At 36.4% G+C, this 14,503-nt stretch overlaps 4 protein-coding genes across 5 annotated transcripts; 3 read left to right on the forward strand and 1 right to left on the reverse strand.

Annotated features, from left to right (window-relative positions):
* Positions 1-267: 267 nt before the first annotated feature.
* Positions 268-1,853, reverse strand: LOC17899141 (peroxidase 4). Its single transcript, XM_006305778.2, has 4 exons — positions 1,556-1,853; positions 1,273-1,464; positions 931-1,099; positions 268-843 (listed from the first exon to the last, which is right to left on the reverse strand). Exons 1-4 carry the CDS (start codon positions 1,751-1,753, stop codon positions 452-454), a joined length of 951 nt encoding a protein of 316 aa, XP_006305840.1. The 5' UTR covers positions 1,754-1,853; the 3' UTR covers positions 268-451.
* A 2,444-nt stretch (positions 1,854-4,297) lies between these two features.
* LOC17899568 (peroxidase 5) lies at positions 4,298-5,719 on the forward strand. Its single transcript, XM_006306429.2, has 4 exons — positions 4,298-4,510; positions 4,601-4,792; positions 4,908-5,076; positions 5,250-5,719. Exons 1-4 carry the CDS (start codon positions 4,298-4,300, stop codon positions 5,639-5,641), a joined length of 966 nt encoding a protein of 321 aa, XP_006306491.1. The 3' UTR covers positions 5,642-5,719.
* A 202-nt stretch (positions 5,720-5,921) lies between these two features.
* Positions 5,922-8,511, forward strand: LOC17897510 (mitochondrial carrier protein CoAc1). Its single transcript, XM_006305260.2, has 7 exons — positions 5,922-6,761; positions 6,920-7,005; positions 7,090-7,297; positions 7,395-7,527; positions 7,740-7,924; positions 8,011-8,145; positions 8,249-8,511. Exons 1-7 carry the CDS (start codon positions 6,606-6,608, stop codon positions 8,339-8,341), a joined length of 996 nt encoding a protein of 331 aa, XP_006305322.1. The 5' UTR covers positions 5,922-6,605; the 3' UTR covers positions 8,342-8,511.
* Positions 8,512-8,825: 314 nt separating this feature from the next.
* LOC17897831 (plant UBX domain-containing protein 7) lies at positions 8,826-12,717 on the forward strand. Of its 2 annotated transcripts, XM_023790087.1 has the most exons (10): positions 8,826-8,926; positions 9,028-9,166; positions 9,607-9,731; positions 9,825-9,935; positions 10,795-11,023; positions 11,104-11,181; positions 11,551-11,619; positions 11,710-11,959; positions 12,040-12,314; positions 12,392-12,717. In XM_023790087.1, the coding sequence occupies exons 2-10, from the start codon at positions 9,065-9,067 to the stop codon at positions 12,557-12,559; spliced, it is 1,407 nt and encodes a 468-aa protein (XP_023645855.1). In that variant the 5' UTR covers positions 8,826-8,926; positions 9,028-9,064; the 3' UTR covers positions 12,560-12,717. The 2 variants fall into 2 exon arrangements, with proteins under 2 accessions (XP_023645855.1, XP_006307428.1); XM_006307366.2 differs by lacking the exon at positions 8,826-8,926 and having other exon boundaries at positions 8,940-9,166.
* Positions 12,718-14,503: the final 1,786 nt, after the last annotated feature.

A 14,503-nucleotide genomic window follows, 5' to 3' on the forward strand; every position in this document is an offset into this window, starting at 1 on the left:
GGAACACAAAGAATGACGTGGAAGAAATTATAAGAGGTAACCGGAAATAACCGGTGATTCTCTCCGTCGGGAGAAGTTGCGGTGACCGACACGCGACGTTGTTATCATAATTCCACGTGTATGTATGCAATGCATACGTCGATTAGTTAAATGCTAGTTTGGATTTAAATGCACTTTTTAGAGATTGTGACTAATGACGTTAACCATTAGTTTAAAAGGTTTATTATATTCAGTTTTAATGTGTAACATAATAAAAGTCAAAGTTAATGCCAAATTATTAATTCCAATATATATTCAAATAACAAACGAATTATTGCAGGAAATTAGTTACGTACGCACAATTACAACAATAATGAATCAAATGGATGATATACATGTAAACATGTAACAATTTGGATTTTTAATACTCTTGAGACTTTCTCGGAGAGAAGACTATATTATAATAACTCTTTTAATTAACAGCAGAGCAGATCCTTCGGATTTGTCCATCTGAACCAGTGAGTGTCTGAATATCTCCCATTTTGATCATTGCAGCTGCAAAATCAGACGCGAACCTAGATGGGTTTCTGCTGTACTCCGTCACAATACTGTCTGTTGAAGCTCCGGTTCCGAACAAAACTTGATCGCTCGCCAAAAGACCTTTCTTCTGCATCAAGTTTCTGTAATAGTTATTGTCGAACGAGTTTGGTGTCACTTGATCTAGAGGTGCTCCAGTCGTATCTCCACCGTTGACCGGACAACGACGCTTACGTGTGCTGGAGAATCCTGCGTCGATGTCACTCGAGTTGTCGTAAAGCCTATCCCTGAACGTGAAGCATTGAGCTTGCCCCAAGGTGTGAGCTCCTGTAGATAGGGTTTACTTGTGTCACAAGAAATTTCTTAAACGCTAAGAAAATTAGAGATTAAAGTGTGATTTCTAGGGTGAATAACCTGAGAGAGCGACGAGGTCTCTAGTGTTGAGTCCTTTTCGAAGAAAGAGTTCAGAGAGTGTGTCGAGGCTTGCGCTGAAGCTGGGGAGATCGCCACTGTCTGCAATAGCTCTAAACGCGGCGGTGGAATCTCTCCTACCAACCTTCACCGCATATCTTGGACCTCCGACCTATTGATGATACCAAAATTTAAATATTTAAGTATTAATTAGAACTATGATCGTTTGTTATACGTACTGTAATACGAAAAATGCTATATTTCTAGGAAATATGTAAAAATAGTAGTTTAAGATATGATAATATATTTGAAGATATGTGTATTATAAAGATGATATAGACTAACGTATTCAGAAGCGTCTCTCGCGGCAACGGCAATAATATCAGCGCAAGAAACAACGCCGGGACATATACTCTCCACAGTGGATTTGGCTTGATCGATAACTTCAAACCCCCTTGCCGATTGAAAATTTGCTAGTGAATCTCTCTCACTCTCCATGTTAGGAGTTGCCACGAGCATGATCGATGCATCACAACCCTACGAAAAAGTTTCAAGAAATAAACATAAATTTTAGAGCGGTCCATGAAACACATGTATGTACATGTTGGATCAAATGACAATTACATACATTGACGAAGCAGTCGTGGAAATGAAGACGGATAAGAGAAGCAGCCATTCTACGCTCACGGCTGATTGCGGATCGGATTGATGATCTGATGGTTGAGAGAGCGTTTGGACAAGTTTGGTCGTAGAAAGTAGGAGAAAGCTGTGCTTGAGAGAAACAAGACAAACTCAATAACAATACAAGAATCTTGAAGATCGTCATTTGTTGTAACAACAAGAGACTCTAATCTTTTTTTGTGATTTAAGTAGTAAAACAAACGATGTAATAAGAGCTAATTGAGAAGTGATCGGAGAGTTGAAGATGATTTGGTGTGACTTTGAGAAATGAGATGAAACGAGTGTTATATATAGGAACGAAACAATCAAATCGGTCACTTTTTTCTGCGGGAGCGCGTTAAAACCATGACGACCATTTCCTAAGTTGCCTTTTCTCCTTCAAGGCTTGTATCAGTACAGAACATCCTAAAATTTATGTATACAATGAGATTTCTCATAACTCTTTAAGGGTGAATTGTTAAAAAAGACGATTATATATTTACATTCTCATTATTGCATTTAACAATCTGAAAATATATAATTATTCTTTTTGTTAAAATGTAATAAATTTTATTATGATAACGAATTAAATATTGTTGACAAAAAAAAATGATCTAAATATTATATTTCAACAATTATTTACTTTTCTTGAGATATACGTTGTTTTCAACAAAAGAGTGTTATCGGGAGTATTTGATTTTCACCATCCCTTTTCCACTCTTGCATTACTTAACACTGGATTTATGGAAAGCTAGCCTACGTTGACCATACAAATATAACTTAAAAATTAGAAGAAACCGTATGGTTACACGAAATTTTGAACATTGACTTTTGACTTTTTGGAAAAGTAGTGAAAGAATCTTTTAAAAGGATAATGTGATGTCGCATTGTCCATACCACTAACCATGCACAAGTGGGGTGGGCTGAGGCTGATACTTAACTTGTTCGGCTTTGCTTCCCTCTTTAGGTAACTTTGTTCGTCGGGTTACTTCGAAACCTTAGATAAATTTGGTTCATTTCGATCAAAATTTGTTAAACTCTAATCCCCAATTTCAGATGTGAACGATGTAGAACAAAAGATACCCTAAAAAACCCAATTAGCCTCAAGTGTTGATGATATTGTTTATCTCTGTGCGTATTCTCCGTTGTAGTGAGTTTTCTTCACTGGAAAAAATTGTATAAACAATATGTTCCGTGGTTAAAAATAGATATTTAATTTAAAATTGACTTGTAATAAAAAAATAAATATATACATATACGTCATTTGGTTTGAATTATAATTGAGTACAGCTTTGATGTGATTGGATCATGTAAAACAGTTTGGATCCATGCACTCGTCTAGTAACAGTCGAACATAGTTGAATTGACCTTTAATTTCCATCAAAAGAGAAACGTACGAAACACACATGCTCATCATCCATATTAAATCACAATATATACGTTTACAGGCATCTAGATTTGTGGTGGCGTGGTGCTGAAGCTGATGCATAGACAGCTATCCTCGGTTGTTCATTCTGACATTGTACCTTTGTTTTGATATACGTTCCACATTTTCTGATATTCATAGATTTCGGACGTGGAGTAGAGATGAGTCACCATGTAATAATAATCATCTAAGAAAACAAAAGGAAGTTGTGGTGTTTCTTTAATTTCTGGGAATCATAATTACAACTAAACTTATGTCTGCATGTAACAATCAAACCTTTAATATTTTACTACGAAAACGGTGAAACACGACTACGTACGTATATGGTAATGAACGTCGATAGCGATGCATACAAATTCTTCTTCTTCTTTTTTTTTTTTGGTTTCTTTTAGCGAAGGCATACAAATTCTTATGACAACTTTTATCATGATAAAAAAAACTAACCTAGTAATTAATATATAAAATTTGAGGATAATATCATAAATATGGTTCTCTTTTACAATATGTACGTAGTGACATTGCAAGTCAACTGATTAATCTTTTTTGGGGGGCAAAAGTCGGCTGATTAATCTAACCACTCTTTTTCACAAGGTATGTATACGTAGCTTAATTCCATTTTTATTTCCTAACAAAAACCAAATCGATAGAAAACATTTGGCCATGAACCAAATACAGAAGGTGTTGCAAACGGATCATTCATCGGTTTTGAAACTAATTTGGTGCCTTGTTGATTTGGATAGGAAATTAAATTAAATTTAGTATCTTTTAATCAAAACTTCCGAGCTTTATGTATATATTGTACGTGTTTGACATTTAATTTTGACTTTTTCTTTTCTGGTTGTCGTCAATTGTTCCTTTCATACTAATCGCACAAATAATTTTTTGGTATAGTCTTCAGATCCGTATTCCAACCTATATATGATTATAAGAAATAGAAACTAAAATTAAGCGCTTACTAATGATGTTCTTGTTTTGTCTTCCCAATCCTTTAGTTATGTTCTTTTCTAAGTTAACAATTTGACCAAAATACAAAGTCAGATCCCCAACAATCTTTATTTATTATAAATATTTTCTCTAATATCACACAGTCTCCAACTTTGAACAGTGACACAGCCTTTAAAAAAAAATGCGACACCGCGTGAAAATTCCCATATGCACGTATATATACTCCCCTTTAGGGTTTGTAACATTCAACATCAAGCTCAATCAAATACCATTCTTGATCAACAAATTCACCAACAAGAAAATATTAGGATTGTTAACTACATCTGGGGATATTCCAATATGAAGAGATTTTCACTAATGTTTACGTTGATGACGGTGAGCATCATCCTCTCGTTCTCGATCTGTCAAGCACAACTTTCTCCAACATTCTACGATCAATCTTGTCCGAATGCTCTCACCAAGATTCGATCCTCCATTAGAACCGCCATAGCTCGTGAGCGACGAATGGCCGCGTCTCTTATCCGCATGCATTTCCACGACTGTTTTGTTCATGTAAGTTTTCATTCTTCCAAATACTAGTTCAGTACGTAGTTTCACATTTTTGGAAACACATTCATATATAATACTGTTGTGTATGTTTAGGGTTGCGACGCGTCGATATTGCTCGAGGGGACATCAACGATAGAAAGCGAGCGAGATGCATTGCCAAACTTCAAATCCGTAAGAGGTTTTGAAGTCATAGACAAAGCCAAATCCGAAGTCGAGAAAGTTTGTCCCGGCATTGTTTCTTGCGCTGACATCTTAGCGGTTGCGGCAAGAGACGCTTCCGAATATGTATGTTACTGATTAATTATATATTTATGTATAATATGTACCAAACATCATTTTAATAATAAACCATATATATATATATATATATATATAATAATTGTCCAACTACAATATTTAGGTGGGAGGCCCGAGATGGACGGTGAGACTCGGAAGGAGGGATTCAACAGACGCGTTCAAGGCCCTGGCCAATAGTGGTGAACTTCCTGGCTTTAAAGATAGCCTTGACCAACTCTCTGGTCTCTTCAGCAAGAAAGGCCTTAACACAAGAGACCTTGTGGCTCTCTCAGGTTCGTGCAAGATTATATTTCTATACCATTGAAAAAAAATTTCCATTAATAAATGTTGATATTTTTTTTTAATTTGTGATTTGCTATGCTATTATGGTAATTACATTGGCTCTTGTTACAGTATACCATGCATAATTCGAAGTGATATTTATATATTTGTGTATGCTATTCAGGAGCTCACACCATAGGGCAATCTCAATGCTTCTTGTTCCGGGACAGGCTTTACGAAAACTCGAGCGACATCGACGCAGGATTTGCCAGGACGCGCAAACGCGGATGCCCAACAGTGGGAAGTGATGGCAATCTTGCAGCCTTGGATCTTGTTACGCCTAATTCTTTCGACAACAATTACTACAAGAACTTAATGCAAAAGAAAGGACTTTTAGTAACCGATCAAGTTTTGTTCGGATCCGGTGCATCAACCGACGGCATTGTGTCGGAATATAGCAGAAACCGATTGAAATTCGCGGCAGATTTTGCCACAGCCATGATCAAGATGGGTGATATTGAACCTCTTACTGGCTCTACCGGAGAAATCAGAAGGATATGCAGCTTCGTTAATTAACAACAATCATGCATTTTATTGCTTGTTAAATTTATTTGTTGATTCTTTGTTGTAATTGTTTGTAATTTCTGCCACCAATTTGTGTATTGATTTTTTTCATTTTAAGAAACTGAATAATAATGTCAGAGTTTATAGTTATTTCTTTTGATGATTAAAAATATTCGATACTATTTGGTTAAATGTGACCAATGAATACGCGGCTCCACCATAAATTGGGTGCAACATGTCACATGTGATATAAACTTAAAAAGGTATCACTCTGTTTCTTCGAGCCTGTGAAAATGCGCGACCAATGAGAGTAAGCTAAACAGAGCAAAAGACCGAAGTTTGAATCGAAAACTTTCGTCTTCCTTAATTCTTCTCTCAGATTTTTACGGCGAGCCACTACTCGCTATACATCAGCCCCATATATATCCTGAATTTTCTCCGGTAACTTCTTCGTATATATATACATATCTCTCCCAAAAACATTTGGTTCCCGTTCGTGAATTAGCGGTAGGGTTTCATTTGTCTCTCCTCGACGAATTTTGTCCCATTGATTGGTTCGTTTGGATCTGAAGAGTTGTTCGATTTTGATCAGTCTGAAAAGGGTATTTGTTCGTTTGCTCAATCGATCGAGTTTGTTCGTGGGTTCGTTCTGCTGTGGAATAGTATCTGGATCTGTTAGATTAAAGACTAGATTTTTATTTTTGGTTGCGATTGAGCTGTGGGAAAATGAATTGATCTTCAGGTGGGGTTGGATCATCTAAGAGTGTTTCATTGAGGCTGTTAATGAATATTGCTGTAAGAGAGGAGGAGAATCTGCTTTTAAGCTATTCGTGCTCTTTTCTGGGATTTCTCTGTTTCTCGAGTTTAAGTTTCGGTAAGAGATCTGCCGCCGCCGTAAACCCTAGATTTAGATGGGATAAGGCGTTTTTTCAGATTAGAGGAGAGAACGTTCCGAATTTGACTTAGTTGAAGTGAGATGGGTTCTTCACAAGGCTCCACACTCTCGGCTGATGTGATGAGCCTTGTGGATACATTGCCTGTGCTTGCAAAGACCCTTATCGCTGGAGGAGCTGCTGGGGCTATTGCTAAGACTGCCGTTGCACCTTTGGAAAGGATCAAAATTCTATTGCAGGTGATTCTCCCATCATATTATTTTTCAATGGCTCTGATTATATCTGTTTTACTGGTTTGATCAAATTCGAAGATATTTGCTTTGCTGTTCATTGAGCTTCAGTACTGTTTTTTCTTTTTTACCATCTACTGATTGTGTACTTGTGCTTTCAACACTAGACTAGAACAAATGATTTTAAGACTCTTGGTGTGTCCCAGTCGCTAAAGAAGGTGTTACAATTTGACGGTCCTCTTGGATTTTATAAGTAAGTACCTAGTAGTGTGACTCTTATTTTGTAGCTTATCCCAATCACTTTTCTAAATTCTTTTGATGTGCATAATTCTTCCAGAGGAAACGGGGCAAGTGTTATTCGAATTATTCCTTATGCTGCCCTTCATTACATGACGTATGAAGTTTATCGTGACTGGATTTTGGGAAACAATCTTCCTTTAGGTTCTGGTCCAATTGTTGATCTTGTGGCTGGTTCAGCTGCAGGCGGAACAGCAGTTTTGTGCACATATCCTCTTGATTTAGCTCGCACTAAGCTAGCTTACCAGGTTTGTGATTTCGAATACCCTGCTTTTGCTGTTTCCTTACAGAACATGAAGGATGTCTTTTTGTTTCTTCTCTTATGCCGTTGTTATTCCATTTTAGGTGTCTGACACAAGACAGAGTCTCCAAGGCGGTGCAAATGGATTTTACCGTCAACCTACATATTCAGGCATAAAAGAGGTGCTTGCAATGGCTTATAAAGAAGGGGGACCACGTGGGCTATATCGAGGCATAGGTAAAGCTCATAAAATTTGCTTGCATTAATGATTAAAGTGTATATTAAATTGGTAGAGGAAGTCGTTTCAACTATAAAGAAATCTAGTTTAATCTTGGGTAGTTTAGTTTAGTAACAAACTGACTCTTCGACCCCATTTTGTGTGTGAACTTTTCCTAATTTGGATTTGAAGATGATTAACAAAGGTTGGCACTTTCTTGTGTGTTTTGCAGGGCCAACACTGATTGGTATCCTTCCTTACGCGGGCCTTAAGTTCTACATATATGAGGAGTTGAAAAGACATGTTCCGGAAGAGCATCAAAACTCTGTTAGAATGCATCTACCTTGTGGAGCTTTAGCTGGTTTATTTGGCCAGACCATCACTTACCCATTGGATGTTGTTAGGAGACAAATGCAGGTAAAAACAAACAAACCACAAACAAGATTCGAGCATTGCAACATTTCAGAATTCATAACTTATCTGGTGTTTTTGTGTGACAACAGGTAGAGAATCTGCAGCCTATAACGAGTGAAGGCAACAACAAGCGTTACAAGAACACATTTGACGGGCTTAGCACAATAGTTAGAACTCAGGGTTGGAGACAGTTGTTTGCTGGTTTAAGCATCAACTACATTAAGGTAAAACAGATTGAAAAACACAGTGGATCCAAGATCATAGTCTGGATTCCACTTTTTGTTCCTCTTCCAAAATTATGACTCATCGATTGTCTTTGTTTGCCAGATTGTTCCATCGGTTGCGATTGGATTCACGGTCTATGAGTCAATGAAGTCATGGTTGCGGATTCCACCGCGAGAAAGATCAAAACCAGCATGAGGGTCACTCTCTGAAAATAGAGACACAGAAGACAGAAGTACTGATAATTTGTTAGACAGATTTCACTTCAATATTTGTAACTTCCTGAGGCAAATTTGCCCATAAAAATCCTTGATAGTGATGATATTCTTTGATAAATTAATCAAAAAGTTAAATTAATTGTGATCTAACCCAAAACAAAAATAATATTTACGTAACTGTTGTACAGCAAAAGTTTGAAAAATGTGATGTGTTTAAGTCTAAAACAACTTAAATGATAGTATGATTAATAATAATTAATAATGGGGCAATATCTTAAAAATGAGTTCAATGATGGACCGACCAATTTTAACATGCGTATGTGTTTTTGAAAATGTCATAAACAACCCCACTTCCTAGCACGAATCACTCGACACGACTTGAGGTTATATAGTAGTCTATTCGGGGTATAATAGTCTTTTTGATCCGGTGAACCCGAGCTCAAGAGATGTGTATTTTTGGCAGTAAGATCATCAAAAAAAGAGTTTTATTTGTCTGCAGTTCCCTTCTTCTTCTCCTCTCGCAGGATTCGGCTCTTCAGTTCTTAATTTAATCCTCATCTTCTGGGCAAGTCTGATTCGTTTCTATTATAATTTCTGGGCTTTTTTTCCCTTTTTTCTTTTCATTGCCAGATCATTATTGTAATTGTTGTTTTATTTTTCTCTCAGAAATTAGAGGTTTTTTTGAGGGTTTGTGGTCTTAGCAATGGAAGGAATGGTGTCTTCCGGTGACCAGCAGAGATTAGTCTCTTCCTTCCTTGAAATCGCTGTCGGACAGACCGCTGAAACTGCTCGGCAGTTCTTACAGGTTTGTGCTCGAAACTGGTAGATTTGTTTCTTCTCGGAGGGTGCCTTTGGTCAAACTGATGGATCAGTGTGAGTGAGCTTAACCTTGATTGGTTTTCTTCTGATTCACTGCTCTTTTGGGTCGTAAGTGTTTGCTTCGGAGTTATTTCAGCTTAGGAACCTCTGGGATGTCGAGTTGAAACCCTAGATTAGGTCTCTCATTTTTTTCAGCTTATGGCAAAATTTGATGAGCACTCTTGACTAGATTGTAATTAGATGCAGTGAGCTTTTTTTTTGGTAACTATCGGTTGATCTGGATTGAGAATAGACGAGATCTTTGTGGTTGGTTCCTATGGTGTTACGATCTGCATTGTGATGAGATTAGCTTGGCGTTTTTTTATATTCTTTGTGTGTGATCATTTTTTAATTCATATGATTTGTAAGTAACTCATTTATCAACAGGCAACAAGCTGGAAGCTTGACGAAGCTATTCAGCTTTTTTACATTGGAAATGAAGGTGGTATGCTTCCGTCTGGTACACACACTCAGCCAGAATCCAATGATCACATGGCTACACAATCTTGGGGGTATGATAAATGATTAATGTTATAATTTCTTCACTGTAAGTATTATCCATTTTTGGTTTGTTCGACCTGATGGTTTGCTGTTATATTTTATAGGGCGGGTACAGACACAGGAAATCAAGGGATAGTTCAGAGCGATGTAGATGAAGTCCGTGCTCCTTTGCCTGTTGTGAGGGAGACTCTTTATGGTGACGCAGTGTATTATGGGTTAGTCTCTTTTTCGCTTGCTTCTTTGTTTTTTCTTAAATCAGGATATTGTTTCTAGGTTGAAGATTTATCCTCGGAGCTGCGTCTCCGGACAGCAGATTGTATGTTGAAGATTTAGTGGATGTAGTAACAACCAATGATGTAGGTTACTTGAAATTTTGGAGTTACCCTCTTTAGTTTCTTGATTCGCAGGGGTTGGTTGATTTCTCTACTGTTCTTCTTCCAAGTGCAGTTTTTGGATTTACTATTGTTCCAGTTAGCACTAGTTAGGATTCTCATTTAGGATTAATTGATGCTGTTAACTCATATCAGACCTGGTTGAATATCCAGTTGGCTCTACTAAGTTGTTAGCAAAAGTCAGGTTCTGGCTCTGTTGGAATCTCAACTGTTGGGGAGCACATTACAATTGCTTCTGCAGTTAGATCACTCCAAACTTCTGTTTTTGGCAGCCAGCTGAAGCATAGTGTTTAGTCTTTTGTTCTCAAGGCGCTTTGTATGATCATGTAGTTAAGGTTGCTCTAGTTGACTATGTGTCAGGCTGTCAACGTCATGTTGGTTCAGTTCCTTGCCTTGCCTCAACCAATTCAATAGACAAGGAAAAAATGCATGTAAAGTTGTACGTCCCAGGGAAGCTATTAACAAGTACACAAACTATGTACCACTGTTAGAAGTATAATCACGTTCCTCTAAAATTGTTGTTTTCATCTTTCATAATCCCATTGAAATCAGCATCTCGGACATGTTTAATCATATACCCATTCTATGTCGATATTGGTTTATTTTTTTAATGCTGATGATACACTTTTCTAGCAGTACATGATGAATGTAGTTCTCATAATTTACTTGCATTTGTGATTAGGGCTATGAGGGGGGGAAACTCTCAGCCTGAACCAACTTCTTTGATTGCTTTCCGGAACTTCAGTGAAGAGCCAAAAAGCCCGGGAATTTGGGAACCAGATGAAGGTGCTTCCTCTGCCTCAGCGTCAGCCTCAGCCTCTGCATCAGAGTCATCATCTGCTCCTCGGGACAGCTTGGCATCGTTGTACCGTCCTCCTTTTCATCTGATGTTCCATGGCTCTTTTGAACAGGTTTTTGACTCGGTTACTTGTTTGGCTAATTGCTTTTCTGCTTTCTTATTCTAAGCCTCTCTCTATGGTTTTTTGTTCAGGCAAAAGCTACTTCATCTTCTCAGGATAAATGGCTTCTCGTCAACCTTCAATCTACCACGGAATTCAGCTCACACATGGTATACTCTCTGATATTTCCTTTTTCTGGATTTATTTCTCGACTAAATTTTTGACGATAGCACGCACATATAGGGGTGTCCAATCTGTTTTTGGTTAGGGTTTAGTTTAGATTTTTTTCTTTTCATTTTCATATTTGTTTGTTTTCATTTCAATTGAGATTTGATTTCTTAGAGAATATATCTTCATTGTGAAAGATTTTTTAAGAAAAAGTGGGCTTTCCTTCTCGTTTGTTTTGGTTTTGGCCTGTTTGAATAATAGAACTGGATTGGTTTATCTTCTCTTCCGTTTGGTTTTTTGTTTCAGCTCCGATAGTTAAACTGTATTTTACACCCGCTCACATCCTAACTAATTGTGTTTCTTTCTCATAGCTTAATCGAGATACTTGGGCGAATGATGCTGTTTCTCAGACTATCAAAGCCAACTTCATCTTCTGGCAGGTTTAATATAAAACTTACCCCTTAACCTTCTGCTTGCTTTCCGAAATTCTCTTTACAGAATTGGTTAAAATCCCTCCTTTTCTGGTCTAGGTCTATGATGATACCACAGAAGGAAGGAAGGTTTGTACATACTATAAGCTCGAATCTATTCCTGTGGTGCTTGTAATTGATCCAACCACTGGTCAAAGGATGAGAATGTGGAGTGGAATGGTCGAACCAGAGAATTTGCTAGAGGATTTAGTGCCGTTCATGGATGGTGGTCCTCGTGAACACTTTGTTTCTCTTTCAAAGAAGCGACCAAGAGGCAGCTTCTCATTGACTCCTCATTCCAAACCCAAAGGTTAGTCTCAAAAAATTTCTGCAACTTCAGTGTCTAGTCTGTTGGGAAAAAATGATTGACCTTGGCTTATATTCCTTTAGATGATGTTGCAAAAGATGAAGAAGAAGAAGAACTGCAACGAGCTTTAGCTGCTTCCTTGGAAGATAACAACATGAAAGACTCTTCAGATGATCAATCGACAATAACGCCTGATGAAGTAGCGGTTGAAGCAGTTACATCTGCGGTACTGCCAACATTCCCACCACTTCCGGAAGAACCAAAGGGAGGTGATCGCAGCGTACAATGCAGAGTTGGGATCCGTTTACCCAACGGACAAAGACTTCAAAGGAATTTCCTCAAAACAGACACGATTCAGGTCCTAAGAAACAACATTGATTCTTGCTCAGTATTTTTGTCTGAGGTTTTCTGATCTAATTGCTGTCTCTATTGTAGCTTCTCTGGTCTTTCTGCTATTCTCAGCTTGAGGAATCAGATAGGAAGAAGCCACTGAAGCTAACACAAGCGATTCCAGGTGAATCAAAGACATTGGAGTATGAATCTAACTTAACCTTGGAGCAGTCTGGTGTTGCCAATTCCATGATCTCTGCTACATGGGAATGAAAAATCATTTCTATAAAACTTTCTATTATGCTGTTTCTTAATGTTTATCAGATTAGTTATCTTGTCAGCGAGTTAAAGAAAAAACACACATTATGATATTTGATTTGCAATGAATGAGAAATTCATATATTATGGATATTATAGACTTTTTAATGTTATAACATGTGATGATGATGTGCATAATAGTTGAGTTCGACATTATGAAACTCATTACCCAATAAACTTCTACTTCCAACTGATTAAAGTGGACTAATTGATGGTTTTTAGACTAAATACAAGCAAGCAATTCCAGGCGAAGGCATTGGAGTATGAATCTAACTTAACCTTGGAGCAATCTGGTTTTGCCAATTCCATGATCTGTGAACTATGATGCTGTTTCTTAAGTTTATAGATTACTTATTTTAAACTCGAGTTAGAAAAAGAAAAACATTATGATATAGTTTGCAATGAAATGGAGGATAATCTATTATAGATACTATATGCATTTTAATTTTATTTCATATGCATAAATTATGTAGTTGAATTTCGACATTATTAAACTCATTACTCAATAAGCTTCTACCTCCGAGTGATTCACATAATTGGATTAATTAATGGTTTCTAGACAAAACGGTCACTCGACAAAAAATGAGGAGCTAATAATACATTTATTGATTTCTTAAATCTCTACTAATTAATTAAATAAAAGTTAATGATTTTAAGACAAACTGTCACAATGCTTATATTTAGACAATAACCAACAAAGAAGCTAAGTTGTAAAGCTGATTCAGTTAGAACGCTACGCGCACAAGTGGAGCGTGAATTACACGATTCACACGGTTGAAGTAAGGAGCGCGCGTGTGCCCGTTTCACGTTTTGCAACACGGAGCGTAGGAGACTAGGAGTAGACCCAACAAATCCAAAACCACATTGCTGACAAGTGGCAATCATAAGTAAATAACTTTGAAACCAAATTTAGAAAAAAATACTACTATTACATATTCTTGTACAAATGTAACAGCAGTAAGAAAATCATTTTATTGTATTAATTAAAATATGAGCTGTAATTAACCTTTTTTATTATTAAGAAAAATAAATTGGCTTTTGGTCAAAACATAATCATAATATGTACCATACATTTGAGAGCACGTGTACGAGTAAGACCTTAATTTATTTATGTAATTTGGATTTATATTACATTTAAAAAATATATTTTAAAGTTACTTTTTTGAAACAGCTATATTTCAATATTAATAGTTTTTCACTAATTATAGGAAAAAAAAAGAGAGAGTCAAAACTGTTAGTAATTGAGTTAAAAACACCTCGTAACTGGAAGACACATGTTCAACTAAGTTTAACTGTTTTGACTGCAATTTTATATATTTCCCTTTTTATAAATTTTAATTAATTAAAAAATATCTTTTTGAAAAAAAAGTCTAGTGTTTAGTATTATATATAGGAAAAAAACTTTTCTAAATGGTAACGCCAAAATATACTTTTTGTGTTTACAAGTGTCAAAATATACTAATTAAGACTTTTTGTATTATTCTAACAGTCATATTTTGAAAATAATCACATTAATGAAATAATAATATTAATAACTTTTCTTTAAAAAAAATGCATACCAAATTTAAACCGGTATTTTTAAAAACAAAAAAATTAAGGGTAAAAATGATACTCATAAGAAATGAAATTAAATAATTTAATTTAATTAGTAACATTTTAGTATTCCCTCATGGTTAATTAAGTAGGTAAACTATATATCATTAGAGGTAAAAAAAACAAATTTTAAAAATGAAGAAGTAGAAGTGAAAGCTTGGCTATGGTATATGGACAATGGTGGGTTGAAAGACAAGAATCATGAGTTAAATGAAGAGAGAGAGAGAGAGAGAGAGAGAGAGAGAGAGAGAGAGAGAGAGAGAGAGAGAGAGCGAGAGAGAGAGAGAGAGAGAGAGAGAGAGAGAG

Source organism: Capsella rubella, unplaced genomic scaffold, assembly GCF_000375325.1.
Source record: "Capsella rubella cultivar Monte Gargano unplaced genomic scaffold, Caprub1_0 scaffold_1, whole genome shotgun sequence".
NCBI classification, from domain to species: domain Eukaryota; kingdom Viridiplantae; phylum Streptophyta; class Magnoliopsida; order Brassicales; family Brassicaceae; genus Capsella; species Capsella rubella.

Excerpts from the sequence above, each read along its gene's own strand:
- LOC17899141 (XM_006305778.2), bottom strand. The coding sequence starts at position 1,753 with ATGACGATCTTCAAGATTCTTGTATTGTTATTGAGTTTGTCTTGTTTC. Across the intron at positions 1,100-1,272 it reads CGAGAGACGCTTCTGAATAC|GTCGGAGGTCCAAGATATGC; the intron begins GTTAGTCTATAT and ends TATCATCAATAG. Across the intron at positions 844-930 it reads AGACCTCGTCGCTCTCTCAG|GAGCTCACACCTTGGGGCAA; the intron begins GTTATTCACCCT and ends CCCTATCTACAG.
- LOC17899568 (XM_006306429.2), top strand. The coding sequence starts at position 4,298 with ATGAAGAGATTTTCACTAATGTTTACGTTGATGACGGTGAGCATCATC. Across the intron at positions 4,793-4,907 it reads CAAGAGACGCTTCCGAATAT|GTGGGAGGCCCGAGATGGAC; the intron begins GTATGTTACTGA and ends TACAATATTTAG. Across the intron at positions 5,077-5,249 it reads AGACCTTGTGGCTCTCTCAG|GAGCTCACACCATAGGGCAA; the intron begins GTTCGTGCAAGA and ends TATGCTATTCAG.
- LOC17897510 (XM_006305260.2), top strand. The coding sequence starts at position 6,606 with ATGGGTTCTTCACAAGGCTCCACACTCTCGGCTGATGTGATGAGCCTT. Across the intron at positions 6,762-6,919 it reads GGATCAAAATTCTATTGCAG|ACTAGAACAAATGATTTTAA; the intron begins GTGATTCTCCCA and ends TTTCAACACTAG. Across the intron at positions 7,528-7,739 it reads TGGGCTATATCGAGGCATAG|GGCCAACACTGATTGGTATC; the intron begins GTAAAGCTCATA and ends TGTGTTTTGCAG.
- LOC17897831 (XM_023790087.1), top strand. The coding sequence starts at position 9,065 with ATGGAAGGAATGGTGTCTTCCGGTGACCAGCAGAGATTAGTCTCTTCC. Across the intron at positions 9,936-10,794 it reads GGTGACGCAGTGTATTATGG|GGCTATGAGGGGGGGAAACT; the intron begins GTTAGTCTCTTT and ends ATTTGTGATTAG. Across the intron at positions 11,620-11,709 it reads CCAACTTCATCTTCTGGCAG|GTCTATGATGATACCACAGA; the intron begins GTTTAATATAAA and ends TTTCTGGTCTAG.